At 46.1% G+C, this 21,394-nt stretch overlaps 1 protein-coding gene across 1 annotated transcript in view; it reads left to right on the top strand.

Moving 5' to 3' along the window:
• Positions 1 to 14,472: 14,472 nt before the first annotated feature.
• Positions 14,473 to 21,394, top strand: part of REL (REL proto-oncogene, NF-kB subunit) — a 47,496-nt gene continuing 40,574 nt past the window's right edge. Inside the window, exon 1 of the mRNA XM_083174615.1 lies at positions 14,473 to 14,842. Within this exon, the coding sequence (XP_083030741.1) occupies positions 14,836 to 14,842 (7 nt within the window). The 5' untranslated portion in view covers positions 14,473 to 14,835. The remainder of the gene's footprint in view (positions 14,843 to 21,394) is intronic.

Raw genomic sequence — 21,394 nt, 5'->3', positions numbered from 1 at the left:
TAAACGTCTCTTTTCTAATGTAAATAGTCCCAAATTGCTTAATCTCTCCCCGTAGCTTAAATTCTCCATTCCCCTAATAAGCTTTGTTGCTCGCCTTAGGACAAGTACATGGTAAATATGGATAGTTGCATCAGGGGACAGGACACTGAAGCAATCATCAGGGTGGCAGAGGTTTATATATTCTAAGAAAGGCACAAGAGGAGAGAGGGCCCTGCCCGTGAGAGGTTACATTCTAAAAGGGGAGGGTTAGACAGACAGGGGTGACACAAAAGGGAAAGAAGTGAGCATAAACAGTAGGTTAGGATGAGAGATGGTCGGGTTTTATGCTGGAGGGTGGGAAGAGGTCAGCATAGTCTTTGATATTTTAAGTCTAAAATAGCGCTGGGTCATCCAAGAGTAGATAGCAGAGAGACAGTTGGAGATATGAGTGAGGATGGAAGGAGAGATATCAGGAAAGGAGCGTAGATTTTAGTATTATCAGCATAGAGGTGATAGTAGAAGTTAAGTGAGCAAATAAGCTCACCCAGAGAGGACATATAGAGATAGAGAAGAAGAGGACCAAGAATAAAATGATGGGGGACACCTACTATCAAGGGAAGAGCAGAAGTGGTGAAGTCATTAGAGGTACAGCTGGGCATTTTCAAAGCAGACAGTGCAAATACAGCATTAACAGTGATATTCAAAGTTTTAGCAGTTGCAGAAATGGTGATAAGCTGGATGAACAGTCAGATAGCCAGGAGTAGTATGTTGTGAGTATGAAGTGAGCTCACTCAAAGCAGTCCCTTGGTTTTCTGAGTTGCTGTAGTTTCTGTTTTTCTGAATCACTTTGATATCAAGATGTTAAGTTGGCCCGTTTTTATGGGCGGATCATCATATCACATATCTAGGGCTAGTCATAACGGCAAACCCAGCAGAACTGTACCAGGCAAATTATATACCGGTAATTAAAAAAATTGCAGCAGACTTTCGGGCATGGCGGTCCTTACCGCTATCGTATATTGGAAGGTGCCAGTTGGTTAAGATGATATCTTTCCCTAGACTTTTATATGTTATACAGACCCTACCCCTGCTGACTAAAGACTCTGATATACAGACACTAAATAGGGAGATTAGTAGATTTATATGGGAAGGGAAAAAGCCCCGAATCTCAATGTATAAATTAACCCAACAAACTTCACTGGGAGGTATAAACTTACTGTGTATAAAGAGCTATACAGTAGCAACAAATCTTAGATACGCAGTAGATTGGATACACGCAAATGAAAATTATGTAAATCTAGCAATAGAACAAGCCTCCTGCCCAGAAATACCACTGATAAGTCTGCTACATACGAAGCCGTCAAAATATCCAGCAAAGGCAGCAAGTAATCCGATGCTGGTAGCAACCTGCAAAGCATGGAGGCTGGCTCATGCTGGATTAGGAATGTCATCGCATAATACATTATTCCAATCCCTACTGTATAATACGGAAACAGGCAAGCCAACTTTACAAGATAACAAACTGATTAAAAGCTATGATAAGGCAGGAATGAGAACTCTGTACCATGTCATGAATGAAAATTGTACAGCTGTCTTATCATATCAATTGTTATGCGAAAAATATGTCGAGGTATCAATACCCAGGTTTGCATACTTCCAATTGAGAAGTTATGTCCAGAGTATCATAAGAAAAATACCAGCTCTCGAAACTGAGAAAAATCTAAATAACGTAATAAAGAGCACAGGGAACAAAATGATTACAACATCATTGATATATCGACTTATTAAAAAACAAATATCAGTGGAGGGAGCGAATATGGGGTTTACGAGGTGGTCAGAAGACCTACCAGGTATAACACCACAAGCAATTCTAAAAGCTTTTGTACGACTAAACAAAACGTTAATTGCGGCCACATATGCAGAGATGCAGTACAAGCTGCTGCAACGGGCATATTACACGCCGAAAAGAAGGTGGCAAATGGGCATAACACCAGACTCAGCATGCTTTAAATGCAAGACAGCTGATGCAGACATAATACACTGCATGTGGCAGTGTCCAGAGGTAAACATATTCTGGCAGACAATCAGTGGCTACATATGGAACAGATATGAGATCAGGGTGGCACTCACTCCAGAATGGGCCCTGTGGGATATACATACTCAGATAAGGGAAAGGAATTTATCCCAGGGGGAAAAAATATTCCTGGCAAAAATATTCGCCGCAACACGGAAGACAATCTTATCGCAGTGGGTGTCAAATAACACTCTAAGTATAACTTTACTAGAACCCCGAGTCTCGCATCTGTTCCATATGGATTGGCTCGAAATGTCGCTAAATAAAGAAAAGAAAGTAGAGAAATTTTTCTCCATATGGGCGCCGTATATTAAAAATCTCACCCCAACAACAAAAGAATCGCTAAGACAAGCAATAAAATTAACTACCTGGTATAACGTAGAAACAGTACGCCTGGGAAGATACCCATTCTAATTTAAATGGACAAGATAAGAGAATTGACGAGAGAGAAATAAATAAGGAGTTAGGTTTATTGATTAAAATGTGGTAACAAAAGGCGGATAAGAGATAGAACATGCACGAATGATACATTGATAGATGCTGACAATATAGGTAACGCATTAGCTGATTTTGTCAAGTGATTGATATGTATCATTGCAATGTATTGTTATATATACGCATCAATGTTATGTATTGTTATATACATCTATGTTCTTATATTTATATGAAAGAAAATTAATAAAATATTATAAAAAAAAATAAATAAAGATGTTAAGTTTGTTGGCAGTTTCTGTCCAGAATAAGTCCAATCTTTAATCTATGTAACTTTTTTTCCCTACTTAAAAATCTTCCTACTTTAAAAGCTGACAAAATATCAATAGTCAGCTTTCAATAGTCAGCCAGGCTGTGGTTATTCTGATCGGAGTGGCCAAACGTGCGTACGTTCACTATTACCGCACGCTAGCCGTACGCGGCCGTTGGGGTTAAGTCCACCCACAAATCAGCCGCTTACGTACGGGCAGAAATACCGTAAAAGGGGAGTGGCGTACAAATGAGCGTACGGCAACGTACGCGGACGGGCCAGCCCTTGCACTCCGACAACAGGCGTACAACTGAGCGTACGGCGCCGTGTACGGCCGTCTTTCCTCCGTCTCCCCACCGACTTCTTGCGGAGATCTGAGCGTACGCCAGTTTGCACGGACGGGTCCCTATTGTTTTCAATGGAAAACTCAGCTTATGTCACCGCTCGTGAGAGTGAGCGTACGTCCGTGCACGCTGGCATACCCTTCACATATATGGACCTGCAAATCTTGCCTCTCAACTACTAATCTGACAATTGATTAATTAATCTATTTGTTATTCAATTATTGTTTTCTATTAACTCAATTGTCTACCTTAATAAAGACCTAATAAAACTACATTTGAACCCACATTACATGTATATTTGTTATGTTCTAATGTGGCATTTTAATCACTATCTATGTGTCCCCATATTGCTGTTACTTTTAAATCAAGTTATGTTGGTGTTTCTGTATATGTACTAAATTATGTCCGTAATTAGTTTGTCCAAAATGTGTAACATGTATACCTACCCTCAGGGCCGTTTCTAGACAATTTAGCTCCCAGGGCGAAGAAATAAAAATGCGCCCCCCCCCCAATACATAGCATGGTATTATAGTAATTTCGCGCGCCGAAGGCGCGCGCCGAAATAGGGGGTGTGGCTTGATATTAAAAGGGGTGTGGCTTAATGTAAGGCGTGGTCTAGCAGGAAAACAATTACCTTATATCACACTTTTGCAACCTGCAAGACCAGACATTGGTTGCTGCAGGAATTGTTATTGTCCTCCCGCACTTAAGTTGGCTGGCTGAAGGCCACACAATGACCTAGTACGCCTCACAATGACAGGCTACTTAAATCATTATACACTATTTATCTGTGATGCCAATTACACATTACGCCGTACACTGTGATGACGATTACATATTACGCCGCACACCGTGATGACAATTACACATTACACCGCACACCAAGATGCCCATTAGACCACACACTGTGATGGCAATTACACAATACTCCCCACATCGTAATGCCCATTACACATTATGCCCCATGTGCCGCTGCCGCACAACCGATGCTGTTTACTAATATGCCCCCACAGTGCCAGATATGCCCCCACAGCGCCACAAATATATACCCCACAGTGCCACATATATGCCCCCACAGTGCCACACATATGCCCCCACAGTGACACAAATATATGCCCCCACAGTGACACAAATATATGCCCCCACAGTCCCACAAATATATGCCCCCACAGTGCCACACATATGCCCCCAGTGCCACAAATATATGCCCCCACAGTGCCACAATTATGCCCCACAGTGCCACACATATGCCCCACAGTGCCACAGATATATGCCCCCAGTGCCACAGATATATGCCCCCAGTGCCACAGATATATGCCCCCAGTGCCACAGATATATGCCCCCCAGTGCCACAGATATATGCCCCCCAGTGTCACAAACATATGCCCCCAGTGCCACAGATATATGCCCCCAGTGCCACAGATATATGCCCCCAGTGCCACAGATATATGCCCCCAGTGCCACAGATATATGCCCCCCAGTGCCACAGATATATGCCCCCCAGTGTCACAAACATATGCCCCCAGTGCCACAGATATATGCCCCCAGTGCCACAGATATATGCCCACAGTGCCACAGATATATGCCCCCCAGTGCCACAGATATATGCCCCCCAGTGTCACAAACATATGCCCCCAGTGCCACAGATATATGCCCCCAGTGCCACAGATATATGCCCCCAGTGCCACAGATATATGCCCCCCAGTGCCACAGATATATGCCCCCCAGTGTCACAAACATATGCCCCCAGTAACAAACTTACTTGGAGAGGGGAGGGGAGCGCATCGTGCTTCTCTCCTATCCCGCGCCCGAGCTCCTATTGGCTGACAGCGGCAGCCCAGTGACGTGGGCGAGGGGACGGAGAAACGCACGATGCGTTCCCCTCCCCTCTCCAGCGTGGAGTCGGGCGGCCGGGGAGACAGCGGCAGCGGCTGCGGCTGCGGGCGGGGGGGTTAGACTGCCGGGCGCCCTGGCTGTTTCAGAGGCGGACAAGCCGTGCGGCGCCCCGGGCTGCTGCACGGCTTGTCCGCCTCTAGAAACGGCCCTGCCTACCCTGATGTTATGTGTGATGTTTTAATCGAACAACATTAAACATTCATGCATTTTCACTATGTGTTATTTTACTCAAAAACACACACATTCACACATCAATCATTACCCCTCACCTCAAATGACAAGTATAACTTACAGTACACATCTGTATGTACCTACCCTTACACGCCCTCTAACATATTTATTATTAAAAACACAGGCAATTTCGAACTGTAATCAAACTTTTATTTTATATAAAAATAAAAAGGGGGGGGGATAAATAAAAAATTAAAGGCGGGCCTCCAGAAGGCCAAAAAGGAGCTGGAGGTACACGAGGGTCAGCATGATCTCCCGTATTAGGGCTGCCACCTCCTCCTGCTGCTGTTCAGTGTCTGTAATGAAGGGATAAAACAAAAAATTAATATATAACATACACAAATGTTTGTTGTATTTGTACATAATAAAAAGTTCTGAGTTATGTGTGAAGGGCACATACATTTAGAAACTACATTGAAGATGGGTCTGCTGTAAACACAGTACTAAAAAATAATATGTTAACACACACATACTGTACATAGTAAATAACATTAATTCAATTACTCCTTCATCAATGAATGTATGCTGTATCCCAATTGTTACTTTGGTTTTGGGGGACTGTCCTCTAACCTCACAATTAGCCTGTGCTATTTAAGGGTTATGACATTGTTGTGGCTTAAGCACTCCTTAGTATTTTAAATTTAGGACATTGCTGTACAAATTATAGGCCTACAGCTATGTTTGTAAAGCATGCATCCGCATGGCCTCACACACTATTACCAAAACAATCTCTACATTTAAGTTGCACCAGTGGCAGATTAAGCCTTTGGGGGGCCCGGGGTACTTTAGAGCGGGGGGCCCCCTTGCACTTGTCATTACTGGCCGCACACTGCATGGGCGAATATTATACTGTCAAAACATAGAGTAAAGGCAGAATAAACTTGGTCAATGGTTACCTGCAGGGGATATATATATATATATATATATATATATATATATATATATATAGACAGGGGGTTGGCGGCACTCGGAATAATAATAGACCCCATATATATATATATATATATATATATACACACCACATGAAAAGCCTGTGTTTGTCCCTCTGCCCCTTACTCTGGAGGAGACCTCACAGTCCTAGTGCTGCCTCTGATTAAAAACCCTCCTATGACTAAGCTGCTGCTGCTGTTCTCCATGGACCTGAGAAGCATGTAATGAGCTCCACCAATCAGAGCTCAGCACAAACTTCTCAGCCTCTGTCCTCTGGTGCAAAGTGTCATGGGACTTAGTCAACTCCCAGAAATGCACTGCACACTTGTGCAATCAGTGTGCCTTGGCTCCCGATGCTCAGCACCATAAATCATTGTCACATTGGCAGATAGGTGAAGCTGCAGCACTACCCCACCCATGCACAAAACATTTAGCTAAAAAAAACAAAACATAACTTAAACATTTTATTTTTAAAAAATACATGACAACCACAGGGGGCCCCTAGCTAGAGGGGGGCCCAGGGGTATTGACCCCTTGCGCCTCCATTATAATCCGGCCCTGTGTTGCACATCATGCTGGGAACTGGAGTTACCCAACACCTGGAGCCACATAACTACCACACCACTAATGTCGGATATCTCATTGGATGTACTGTTATGTCAATTATTCAAGGGGTGAGGCATGGCCACACTCAAAAAAACCACCAAGGGGAGCCTTGTTCCTGGAGAAGGACAGGACACACCTCATGGTCGGCCTGCAGTGATATGTTGCAACTAATGTTGATGTTGGATACACATATGTGGTTGTTGTGATTGTTTATGTGTAGAAATGTGTAGGTCAACATTAGACACATTATTTACTTACGGCTACTTGAGCCATCCTGGTTGCCGCTGGTTGGCTGTGCAGTGGTTGGGGGGGTCAGAAGCAAGGTGGATGGTCCTGGAGTTTGGCCCGAGGTAGTGGGTGTGAGTGGGGAGTGGAGAGGTTTGGGGGTGGGTGGTGGAGAGGTGTAGGGGGGTAGGAAATGGGGTGGGGAGGGGGGGGGGGTGGGGGTTGTGGAGGGGGGGGGTGGGGGTTGTGGAGGGGGAAGGGGATGGGGAAATGGTGTTGGTCCAAACTGCACCCATTGTCTCCAGTGTTGGGGAGGGGGTGTGGGTTGGGGAGGGGGTTGTGGAGGGGGTGGGGGTTGTGGAGGGGGTGGGGGTTGTGGAGGGGGAAGGGGATGGGGAAATGGTGTGGGTCCAAACTGCACCCAGTGTCTCCTCTTCTTCCTCCTCCTCTTCTTCCTCCTCCTCTTCTTCCTCCTCCTCCTCTTCCTCCTCCTCTTTCTTCTCCTCCTCCTCCTCCTCTTCCTCCTCCTCTTCTTCCTCCTCCTCCTCTTCCTCCTCCAGGGCTGCCTGGTCCCGGGCTGCCTGCTCCCGGGCTGCCTGCTCCCGGGCTTCCATACGTGCCCTTGCCTGTGCTGAAATGTTCATGTTGATGGCATAGAAATCGAAGATTGGGTTTCATAAAAAAGGGGGAAAGAAAAATTCACATTAGTCATGCTCATAACCTTCAAAATTATCATTGCTGTGATATTTCAGACATTTATCATGCAAACTATTTGATATCCTACACCCAAAAACTGATCAACTACTTAAACCCCCCCCCCCCCTATACACCCCCTATACACCCATATACCCCCATATACCCCCATATACACCCATATACACCCATATACACCCCCATACACCCATATACACCCATATACACCCCCATATACACCCCATATACCCCCATATACACCCCCATATACACCCATATACACCCATATACACCCCCATATACCCCCCATATACCCCCCATATACACCCATATACACCCATATACACCCCCATATACACCCCATATACCCCCCATATACCCCCCATATACACCCCCATATACACCCCCATACACCCATATACACCCATATACACCCATATACACCCCCATATACACCCCATATACCCCCCATATACACCCATATACACCCATATACACCCCCATACACCCATATACACCCATATACACCCATATACACCCCATATACCCCCCATATACCCCCCATATACACCCATATACACCCATATACACCCATATACACCCCCATATACACCCCATATACCCCCCATATACCCCCCATATACACCCATATACACCCATATACACCCATATACACCCCCATATACACCCCATATACCCCCCATATACCCCCCATATACACCCCCATATACACCCCCATACACCCATATACACCCATATACACCCATATACACCCATATACACCCCCATATACACCCCATATACCCCCCATACACCCCCCATATACACCCATATACACCCATATACACCCCCATATACACCCCATATACCCCCCATATACCCCCCATATACACCCCCATATTCACCCCCATACACTCATATACACCCATATACACCCATATACACCCCCATATACACCCCATATACCCCCCATACACCCCCATACTCAGGAACATATTTATAAAAAGTACACAAAACATTGCTAAAAAACGCTGACATACTTGTAATCAAAACTTACATCGGGCAATATGGCGGCGAAGGCTGCTGAGAAGAACCGGCTGCCGCCGGCGCAGGTCTGACCAGCGCCGCTCAACCTGCCCCAGGCTTCTGCGGACGCCGGTCGTAGAGAAGATCAGGCGGCGGGCAGCAGTATACGCCCGCCGCTTGTCGGCATTGCTAACATATGGGCCCCTGGGCCCCAGGTGACGGTCCATAACGTCGACCAGGGCCAACAGCTCAGGGGTGGAAAATGGCCTAGCTCTGTTAGAAGTCATATTGGCAATGGCGCAGTTATTAATTGCAGGTACATATATCACTTTTGGTGCTTGCTGATTGGTGTAAAAAATTGTTTGTTTGGTATTAACTTTATTAATCCCTCTTACAGTAACAAACTGGATGCGAATAGAAACTTACGCGGACCGTTCCGATATACACACACCACAACCAACAGCATAAATTCAATGAAGAGAGAAGTACTGTATTTACAGTGTGCGGAAAATAATACACGCAACCCTCTACTTATAACTACGCTGCTTAAAGGGGGCACGATGCACCGATATGCATGGAGAGGAGTACTGTATATACAGTAGGCGCAAAATAATACACGCAACCCTCTACTTATAACTACGCTGCCTAAAGGGCCACAATGCAACATGTTGCTGTATGACAATTTCATACACATTACATATGTAAGGAAAGCATTATAACGTGATGTTTTGAAATGTGACTCACAAAGCATACACGAACTCCAACAGATACCAGCTGACAACACTCGTCATTGGAATGACAGGTGCCCACATTTCACGATGTAGCACAATGCTCCACAACCTGTGTATGTGCATATACAGGTGTTTGATCAGGTGCGTTGAGACCTGCGTAATTTAAGCGGGAATTATCGGCGGGAAATATCGGCGTAAATTTGCATCTATATTGCGTGGAAAAATATACGCCCCCTTGTTCATGGCGGGAAATTAACATATAAATATTCAGTCAGATGCAGGCCACAATTGCTGCAAACATGTCTGACTCTGACGATTCAGCAGCAGAGGACGCTCTGCAGAGAGCTACAGCACAATCCCTGCTTGATGCACTGAACAAGAGGGAACAGGAGCGGAGAAGGAGGGCCCAAGAGAGGAGTAGCCTGCAAGATCAAGCGGGCCCCTCAGTAACAGGCCCTGGTGAACCTCCACCAGCTCCACAAGGGCCAAGCAACCAGCCAGAACAAGAGGTTGCATCTCTCCAAACAGGTGTGACCCAGCAGGTGCATGGTGAGAGAACTGGGGCCACCAGAAAACGTGCTGCAACATCTAGGGTGATGACTGAGCAGGATACCACCACCAGAAAGAGAAACCCTGCATTTGTAGAGGCCGAAATGCGAATTCTAGTGCCCAGGGCACGCGACTGGATTGAATTGGCAACCAGGAAGCCGGGTGCCAGTGCAAGGCGAAACCTTTGGGACAAGATCACAGAGGAAGTGAACCAGGTGTCACCAGTGGTCAGAACTTGGGACGCGGTGAAGAAAAGGTTAGTGTGTTTGTCAGGGCAATTTTTCAGCAGTCTCCAGCAGTAACTGAGGCCCTTATTCTAGTTCACTCTTTCTGGCCAAATATTTCTTAGATGGACAAAACCATGTGCACTGCAGGTGAGGCAGGTGTTACTTGTGCAGAGATAATCAGATTTGGGTGGGGTTTTACACCTGCCTCACCTGCAGTGCACATGGTTTTGTCCATCAAAGAAATATTTGGGCAGAAAGAGTGAACTAGAATAAGGGCCTCAGTTCCTGCTGGAGACTGCTGAAAAATTGCCCTGTTCTTTGTCCCCCTGATAATGTCATATGTGTGTACATATGTTACATGTATGTTTTGAGACTAATAGAAAGGTGTGTTTGTAGATAGTGCTACACTTCAATGTCACATGTGAACACAACCATGTCTAATAACCCACATTGATATATGAAACATGCACCATTGGTGTGATGTGAGGTTATGGGCACAGTTCTGCTCATGTGAAGTATGTGATGGGACAAGAGAAAGTGTGTTTTTGAAAGAGTTGTTGTAACATGTTCCATATGATGCTACTGAAACAAGAATGAGCAAACTGTGCACATGTAGCTGGTGAGAAACTACACATCCCAGTATGCCATTCCATAGTTAAATTACTCCATAATAACCACATTGTCAAGCTATGGTGGAATGTGTAGTTTCACACCAGGTGGAGGTGCCTAATTTGGCCATGGATGATGTCATTTCTGCATAGTGATGTATGTATGTGCATTTAGTGGCCTAATGAATGAGATGAGACACTGAAATGCCTCCTAATTGAGACATGAATGTGTGTGTGGGACACATATGGCAAAAAAACATAAGATCACCCACACTAGGAAATGTCACGTAGCTAGGGGTACCACCTAGTCCCTTTAATTCCGGACACATATTAATTACACAGGTTCTGTGGCTGGCTGACTTCAAGACTCCACTTCACCTAATTTTAAACTGCCACAGAACCTGTGTAAGCATGCCAGCCGCCACTGTATATTCCCTAGACTGCCCCCACTTCTCTGTATTTCCTCCAGCCTGCCCCCATTTACTGTATATTCCCCTGCCTGACCATCCTTCTCTGTATGGCCCCCAGCCTGCTCCTCCTTCACTGTATGTCCACCATTCACTGTATGTTCCCCACTCTGCACCAGTGGCGTAACTATAGCACCGCAGCCCCCACGGTCGCGCGCGGGGGGGGGGCACTGTGCATATGGGGGCACCGGGGGGGCTGCGGTGCTATAGTAATCCCCCTGCCCCCCATCCCCTGCATGCTTACCTGTCCGCGCAATCCCGGGATTCCCGGGATCCCGGGATTGGCATCCCTACCTGTGCTGTGCTGCATATTTGTGGATACCCACCCCCACACCGGCCGACCCGCACATTTACTTACATTAGCGGGCGGCCGGCCGGGAGTGGGTTCGGAGGTGCACGGTGCCTCCAGGCTCGTGCACCTCCTTCTTAGCAGGCAGGGCAGGCCGGAACGAAGTGGCAGGGCAGGCCGGAAAGGAGGCGGGTGGGCGCGCGTGCTGAGGAGACGAGAGGGGGCGGGCACAGGAGAAGGCTGCGCAGCGTGACCTCTACTGTCACGCTACGCTGGCCGCACGCAGAGGTCAGGATTCGGGAGCCGGGCAGCGTCTGAGCGAGTGCTCAGACGCAGCCCGGCATTAGACTGCGCATGCGCAGTCTAATCCCGAAATCCCGGGATTGGATATTCCAATCCCGGAATTGAAATCCCGCACTTTTTGAGGCCAAATCCCGGGATCCCGCCGATCCCGATCCCGGGATTGGCCACCCTATATGCAACCAAGCATCTGACTTGCCTTCCTCATTGCTTTGTTGCATCTACAGTATGTCCACTTTATCTCTTTCCTTAGTACATAGACAGCTATCTCTCTCCAAACGTTGATACACCTCAATGTTATCCCTTTTTTTTTATATATGTTATAAAGACCAAAATGCTGTACTTTTTGATTAATAAGACTAGAGGGCACATTTGATTAATCAATATATGTAAAAGGCTAAATACTCCTCACCTCTGAGGTGAAGCACCACCAGTGACCACTTGAGGCCACTCGACGGCCCAAATTACTCCTTGACAGAAAGTGAAAGCGTAATGATCTGTTTCAAACTTGCTGTTTATAGAAAGAGGAAGCTGTGAAGATTTGGAGGTAGGGACAGATAGGGACTATTCTGTCATTTTGACAAACTTTTAACCAGTTTATTAGAATGGGCATCTATTGCATACTATTCCCCTCTTTCCTTTCTTTCTGGAGCCCCCATTACAATAGTCCATTGAGGCTAGGGCTGAGATTGGGGTATGGGTAAAAACAGGACTCAGACAAGACCCCGGAATGCCGGACCGGACATCAAACGCTGCATTCCAGAGCAGGGATGCCTATCGGTGCAGTCGCCATCGATGGTTGCTATCGATGGTGATTCTGCATCCAGACATCAATAGTTAAAAACTATGTGATAGTCAACCATCGATCATTTTAGCTATTGATGGTTAGCCAACCATCGATCATTTTAGCTATTGATGGTTAGCCATTCTCTTTGACTGACTGGACCAAAAACCAGAATGTGGGGACGAGGCTTCCGGGTTGTCGGGGGCGGAGCTATGTCCGTGTTACGGCACCTTGAAGAAAAAAAAAGGAACCTCACTTCTCCTATACCATCGATGTAGGGAAACAATCTGGTTCTCCCCCATCGATGGCAAAAGTATTCAACAACGGCCATAAACCATCGATGATTTTGAATCATCCTTATTCTGGAGCTTGTAGTGTCTGGTCCGGGGGGTGTCCTGTCTGGGGGGAGGGGGGGCCGCTTGGAGAGGAGAAGAATAAAGCTTCCCTGTATGGTCCAGGTATGTAGCAAAAACTGGAACGGTCCGACTGTGATCTCTCCAACCCATGTCCCTGGTGAAAGCTATCACAGGTAACCCCCCGGACAAGACATCCCCGGACCAGACATTACAAGCTCCACAATGCAGAGTTTGATGTCCGGTCCGGAGTTCCGGGGTCTTGTCCAGGTCCGGTTTTTACTTAGTCCCCTCAGATTGCCATGGCAAACAAAGGGGTGTGGTATAGGGGTCCGACAGTCGTTATCCCGACAGTCATTAGCCCGACGTTGGGATCCCGACTGCCCGGACTCAGACAGCATGGTGAGCGCAACAAAGCCGCTTACGGGCTCGCTGCGCTTGCCACGCTGCGGGCACGGTGGCTCGCTACGCTCGCCACCTATTCTATTCTCCCTCTATGGGGGTCGTGGACCCCCACGAGGGAGAATAGCAGGTGGCCGTCGGGAACCCGGCTGTCAGTGTTTTAACAGTCGGGATCCTGACGTCGGGTAAATGCCTGGCAGGATGCCGACTGTCGGGACCCCGTCCGGCACCCCAAACAAAGCAGAGTTCAGCAATTTTTGCCTTGGGTGTAAAGGGGGGACCCAGCAACTGACAGATAAAAATATAAACATTATAAAAAGCAAATACACATAACAATAAAAATATTAAAAACATGCAATAACCTGATTAAAAGAGTAATCAATATACATTGTATATCAATATAGTCAATGTGTCATAAACATTGGCAAGCAAATGTACAGTATGTAAAGGTCTGAGATCACAGGGTGTAAGGTTGTCTCCCTTGACTCGGTTGGCACCTGGGGGTATCTATAATGTGCCACTGTCAGGTTACAGCAGGTTTTCAGCACAATCCAAAATTTAGTCTGAGACATAAACACTGAAGTAGCTTCAGAAGCAAACAACAATTATGTTCTTTCCAATGCAACTATGGCACTTTTTCAATACATTTTAATTTTACACAGCTAATATATTTCTCATGGTTGTTTAACTATCATGGGAAATACAGACATTGCCTGGAGTGATAAAATGCCATTAAATCCTATATACATAAATACTGTATATATAATTTTTGGCCTAGTAGCTAGCATGTGTGCTCCTGTGAGAGCTGGCATGGGGGTGTGCTGGCCTCCAGTGACCACTGCACCTCACAGACGTCACTTACTGTGTCACTAATACCCCTCTCTCCCACTAGTAGTAAGACCTGACCAGTGAGTGTGCTGTGTGGTTACACTATTAAGTGATGTCACTGGTAGCTGCCTCCTATCATAGTACTGAGTAGAGGCTGCAGTCAGTGTGTGGGACGGCTGTGAGTGTGTGTGTGTGTCTGCAGGGACTTTCCACTCCACTGTCATCATCACCGCACACACGGAGTCCTAGGCTGGAGACTGCTCCTCCCAGCAGAAGCTTCCTAATAGGCAGCTGCAGACACATCTGTGCCCAGTGTAGCCTGTCCCGCACTGTCTGCACAGTGTCCCCGTATATAGCACACGAACACAGTGACTCAGTGGGCATGAAGTGCTCTCCCACTGTCTGCGTCTCTCTATAGGACTTCTCCCTGGTGAGCAGAGTACATCTTTGTGGACCTCCAGGATTCACTGTACACAGAGCCACTGCAGGATCAATAGTAGAGTTACCAGCAGACCTAACTACTGCCACTTATACAGAGCCAGTGACACAGCATGGCAGGTAAGTGCTATTTGATCCCCTAAAGCAGTGTGTCAACCCATATGTGGAAGTGGACACAGCTAGTTATATACTGTGTGTGTGTATATATATATATATATATATATATATATATATATATATATATATATATATATATATATATATATATATATATATATATATAGCTTAGCTGCCTGTCCTTGTTGTGACAATGTAAGAGAAATATAAGGCAACCACTTCCCCCTGCTCAGGTCACAGTGTGTGCAGTGTGTTTCACAATAGTGGTGCATGTACCAGTAGTTTTCTTCTTCACTTCTTCATTCTTTGCTTATTGGGGGCTGTTGCTAGTTTTCCATTCGTCCATTTGTTGTATTTATTATAATAATAATAATTATATTTATGTAGAGCTTTGTCCAATAGGACTTGTGCTGTCTATAAAGGTCTGCTTTTTTGGACAAAATCTAATTCCATTTGTATCAATATTGTTTATTGTTAATAGTAACGTTTTCTCGCTTTAATTTGTATGGTGACAAGTTTCTGTTTCTTACATTCCTCTGGTAAACGTTTTGCTATTTTTCTCTATTGGCATAAGTTATTTTTTTTTCTTACTGTTCGCCCGAAACAAAAATAAATTCACAAAAACCAGAAAAAGGAGAAGTGACAACGTGCTCGGTGCGTGTCACGGGAAGGGACAGGGTCACTTCTGCAAACTGCCACAGAAGAAAAACTATCCAGATTCTCACCAGTTGGATATTTCACGTAACGTGTCCCACTGCTATGTGCATGTAGTATACTGTGTTACAGCACCAGCAAACAGTACGGGTGAGATTTAATAGGATGAGAGATTCAGAAAGTGAGAGATTTGGTGAGGAATCTCCAGTTTTTTTAAAGCGGCAATCATTTACACTGCTAAACCAGTTTGATTTTGCAGTGTAAATGGTTGCCGCTTTAAAAAAACCTGGAGATTTCTCACCAAGGGCCTTATTCTACTTCACTCTTTCTGACAAAATCCTTCTTAGATGGACAAAACCATATGCACTGCAGGGGGGGGCAGATGTAAAATGTGCAGAGAGAATTAGATTTGGGTGAGTTATTTTGTTTCTGTGCAGGGTAAATACTGGCTGCATTATGTTTACACTGCAATATAGATCTCACTTTGAAGTAAAACCCCACCCAAATCTAATTCTCTCTGCACATGTTACATCTGCCCCACCTGCAGTGCACATGGTTTTGTCCATCTAAGAAGGATTTTGTCAGAAAGAGTGAACTAGAATAACCCCCCAAATCTCTCACTTTCTGAATCTCTCATCCCATTAAATCTCACCCTACTTGTGATAGTGGGACCCAGCATTTACTTGTGTTCCTTTCCATTTTGTTTTGCACATACAGCTGCCCAGGAACTTCAATATACTCTTCAAATTTTTCTCTTTTGGTTCTATTATGTATCACCACTGATGACAGCTTAATGCATTAGTTTTCACAAAAATATCCTGCTAAAGGCTAAGTACTGCTGCCATTATTATCAATGGGGACTAGTCTGGCTGCGGTGTACCAAACCGGTTCAGTTGGTTTACTACAGTTTATCCTTAGGTGATGTAATCCGCTTTGTACCTATGGAGGCACATTTATCGGAGAGGTGTTGTATTATAAGTTCCTCCTCCTCGGCCTCCAGAAAGTAACAGTATAACCATGCGCAGAGTCATTTAAAAATATGAAAGACTCCTTTGATACCCCCCAGGGTGTAACTCACTTCTGCTGTTAAATTTAGGACCTTATTCTGGTCCGTTCGCAGCCGGCGTTAGTTCGCAAGGGAACTGATGTTTGGCGTATGCGCACGCTCAGCCGCATTTCTGCACATGTGCATACGAGTCATGTGCGCGGCCTCGGAGACCAGATTGTTCGCCGGGTTCACGCACCCAACATGGTGGGCGGTGGTGGGGGTACCCGCCCATGGGAACGGCCAGTGTTTAATGGGCATTCCTATGAAAACGCTGGCCGTTCCCATGGAGATCGCCAGGTGATGCGGACACTGGGGGTGCGCAGCTGACATCAACGGATGTCAGCTGCCCGCCCACTTCCTCCCGAATGTGCATGCATATATAAGTGACCCGAAAGGTTCCCCCCATCCTGCGAATGGACCTTTATGTAAAACATTAATTTGCATGCTGGCTGAGTGTACAAGGCGTGTGAATGGGGGTTGGGTGGCGTGCAATTCGCAGGGCAGGTTCTGGTGGACTCGCAAGGGTGCTTCCTTGCGAGTTAGCCAGAATAAGGTCTTAAGTACATATTGTGAGTAATCATGTAAGAAGTGAAGTATGCTGAAAAAGTCGCAACACTTCTACGAATATTAATGCATATGCCACTACAAACTATCTAGAAAGACAACTCTATGATACCCCTTTCATGCCAACAATGCCAGGTCTGACGCAGAATTTTGGAATGCTGTTCCATTATGGGTCAGACCCCTTTCATGCTGTGCCTCTGATGGCTCGGGTTATTCTCGGGTGGTGCTGTTAACACTGCACATGTTTGTAGTTCCGGCACTTGTAGATGACATCATCTCCTCCCCTTGGGAATGTGGTTCTCTCTTTGCGGTGAACGAATCCTTCCCGGGACCAACCCTACAATCTACCTGGGTTGGATTTCTGGGTAACTGGATCCAGTTTTTTTGGGGGGACCCTTAAACACTAGCCGTAACCTAAGTAAATCTGGCAATAACCTGGATAGAAAGCTAATGCTGTGTACACACGGGGGAGATATCTTGCTCAGCCATATATTGCTTGCAATATATGGCTGAGCAATATAGTGCTCAGTGTCTCCTTTTCATCAGCGACCAGAGATGGTCGCTGATGAAAAGGAACCTCTGCTGGGGGAGCCGCAGAGGTAATTAGCTGGTCGCAGGAGCATGTTCCTGCGACCAGCGATCACCACAGGGGCAAAAACGGGAGCGCGCACCCGGCGATATATCGCCGGTGCACACTCCCATTGCGGGCAATATGGTCGCTCAGCGACCATATTTCCTGCGATTTTGCACAAAATCGCCCCTGTGTGTACGCACCTTTAGTGTGAAAGACATTAGAATGTTTGTACTTCCTTTTATTACACACCAACAGTAATAGGACTATCAAAATAATAACAATAATAATAATAACATTCGTTCTGTTTCATTTACATAAACTGATTAATGCCAAATAATTAATTAGGAATATTATTTTAAGAAATTCTGCACTGTTTATTTCAATCAAAAGGAGTCATTAATGGTTGGTGCTGCCAGTGTTATAGTATTCTAAAACCTATTGCATTACATTTTGGTTCATGTACTGTACCTGAAATCAGTATCAGGGAAATGTTCACCCATAAAGGTGGATTACTTCCTGGTTTATAACTATATTGTCACATCACGTCAGGAGGATGTGTGAGGTGTTTATGTAGCCACGGCTGTATTGTAGATGATTGTTAGAGTTGTAGGAAGCTGTATCTCCCAGGATTCATGTCTGTAATAAGAACCAGCAAATTTATTTAAACCATCTCCAAATCCAAGAGAGGGTGCGGTAATAGTTTGATTAGGACAGAGACATAGAGAAGCCTTGGTAAAATACATGATAGACAGTCAATAAGGAAAAAGGATCGACCTGCAATAGGTCAACAAGGTCAAAACGGTCGACAAGTTCAAAACGTCGACATGCAAAAGGGCAACTGTGTCAAAAGGTCGACAGGGTCAAACGATCAACATAAGTTTGTTTTTTAAACCGGGTTGTTGTCATAGAGGGTGAATATAATAGTGTGCCCAAAGCAGGGTGAGTAAAACGAGCCATGTGAGGGTACGCCTTACACTAATTGGGTGTCCGTGTCTACAGTTGTCGACATTGACAACCCAAAAATGTGAAAACCTCATGTTGACCTTTTCATGTGCATACATTTTTCATGTCGACCTTTTGACCGTGTCAAATTTATGACCCTGTCAACCTTTCCCATATCGACCTTTTGACCCTGCTGACCTTTTGAACCCATTGACCTATATGCATGAAATACCTGTTATGCCATGCTGGTCATAGAGTGGGTCATAATTCTAGGTAATTATATAGAATTAGGGCGGGATGTATTAAAATACATCGCCGCCCTTCGCGCCCCCCCCGCCGCGATGCCGCCGCATATGTACTAACATATGCGGCTGGCATCGCGATGCGGTGACGGAGGCCCCCCGCGATACCTGTACTGTGGTGTGCGGGGGGGTCTCCGTCACCTCCCAGCCGACTTCTGCAGCATCCACGCCGGGGACAGCTAAGCAAGCTGTCCCCGGCGCTTCCTCCTCCCCCTGCAGCCGGAAGGACGTCCGGCTGCGTTGCTAGGGGGAGGAAGGGCTTACCTTCCGGGGTCCAGGAGGACCTGCAAGAAGGTAAGCCCAAGGGAGGGGGGAAAGGGGGGGTCGGCGAGGCGGCGGGTTGCGGCGACGCGGCGGGCGGCGAAAAGAAGCCCATAGGCTTCTATAGGGTATCGCCACCCAAAGGTGGCGATACCCTGCCCTGCGAAACCGCTGCGAACGGGTTTTAGTACATAGGAAAATGCGGTAAAACGGGGGTTTTACCGCATTTTCCCTTTAGTACATCTCGCCCTCTATATTTAGGAGAAGGTAGAAATGGCCATAAGCTTACAATCTAATGCTGTGTACACACGGGGGGCGATAGGGGCTATAATCGCTGGAAATATGGTCGCAGGCGACCATATTGCCAGTGATTGAAGTGCGCACCAGCGATAAATCGCCGGGTGCGCGCTCCCGTTTTCTGCCCCATTGTAATCGCTGGTCGCAGGAGCTTGCTTCTGCGACCAGCTAATTACCTCTGCAGCTCCCCCAGCAGAGGTCCTTTTCATCAGTGACCATCTCTGGTCGCTGATGCAAAGGAGACACTGGGCAATATATTGCTCAGCAATATATTGCTAGCAATATATTGCTGGGCAATATATCTCCCCCGTGTGTACGGGGCTTAAGACATCAGGGGAATGACTAATAAGGAATGATGAATGTAGCCTCTGGCTCATGCATTTTGTATAAGCACCTGGGCACTTTGCACACTATGGAAGTCGTTATCCTGGCTGGATCTGCGATTTCGCATCGCACCTGCGCTTGGGACTAGCGTACACTAATATGGCTGATACAGAGTTGTACGCATTTCAGTAACATTTCTACCCGCAGGTGAGTTTGGAGCAGTTAATGAAATCTCATATCTGACTACGGATACGCATACGCAGTCTAATGCCGGGCGTCGTCTGAGCGGGTGCTCGAACACTGCCCGGTGTCTTCCGTCCCCGGCAATGCGGCTCTGCACAGAGTGACAAGGTCAGAGGTCACGCTGTGCAGGCCACACAGCCGCACACCCCGCCTCATCCTGGGCACTCTGCGCTCCTGTCTCATCATTCACAGCGACCTTTAGGATTTTTTTCAGCGGTCCCAGGGGTGCATTGCGTGAGTTTGCAGGAGCGCCGGTGACTTCACAGGTGCGCCCATGTTCCCACGCAATGCACTCCTGGGACCGTTGAAAATGCTGAAGAAGATCCTGAAGGCCGCCGTCAACATTGGGGTCTTGGTAAGTATGAAAAAAGGGTCAGGGGCGGGAAAATAAAACAAAAAAAAATCTGAAATATTCAAAAAAAAAGTTTTAGGAAATATTTCGGATAAGAGATCTCCAGATATGGGAGACTCTACCTGTATAATCTTATCCCATTTTTAAAGAACAATAAGAAAAATTTGTCGACATTGACACAAAAAAGAGAAAAACCCATGTCTACCTTTTTCATATCGACTTTTTTGACCCTGTCGACATTTAGACCCTGTTGACCTATTGCATGTCGACCTTTTGGGGTAGACCTACTGACTGTCTATGTAGACACTGTCTATCTAATAATCCTCAACCCTCTCATTATACAGAACTTAAGATACATTTGATGGTTGGTTTCAAAGTTTTTACAATTTTGTAAAGTTAATTGTAAAATACAGTAATGCTTTGCCAGGCTAGTCATTACGAAATAACAGAGCCGTGTCCCAGGAATTTGGATTCTCTTGCCAATAATACCCCTTTCAGACAGAAAAGTCTGAAAATCCCGGCAAATACACGGCATTTCAAATGCCGTGTCATTTTGCCAGGAGCAGCCTAACCCCCCTTCACAAAGAAGAACAAATTACCGGGTTGAAAAATTTCTACCCGGTAATTTGCTGAATAACACGGGTATTTTTTCTGTGTGAAAGGGTCAACACGGGTCATAAACCCCGTGTCCTCGACCCTGGTCAATTCCAGGGTCGGGGACACGGGATTTACGATACGGGTTTGCCCTTTCACACAGAAAAAGACCCGTGTATTTAATGAAATTCCCAGGTGGAACTGCTTCACCCGGGTATTTCATTTTCTGTGTGAAAGGGGTATTATAGGTGGAATTCTACTAGTTATCATACCACCCTGTGTAGCAGGTCAGCGCAAACACCACCCCCCCCCCCCCCTACCAATCTGGGGCGCTGGGTGCTATCATACACTACCGATCAAAAGTTAGGGGTCACCCAGACAATTTCATGTTTTACGTGCT

This window comes from Crinia signifera, chromosome 3, assembly GCF_055691185.1.
Source record: "Crinia signifera chromosome 3, ASM5569118v1, whole genome shotgun sequence".
Taxonomy (NCBI): Eukaryota; Metazoa; Chordata; class Amphibia; order Anura; family Myobatrachidae; genus Crinia; species Crinia signifera.
This window is presented reverse-complemented; position numbering and strand designations above follow the sequence as displayed.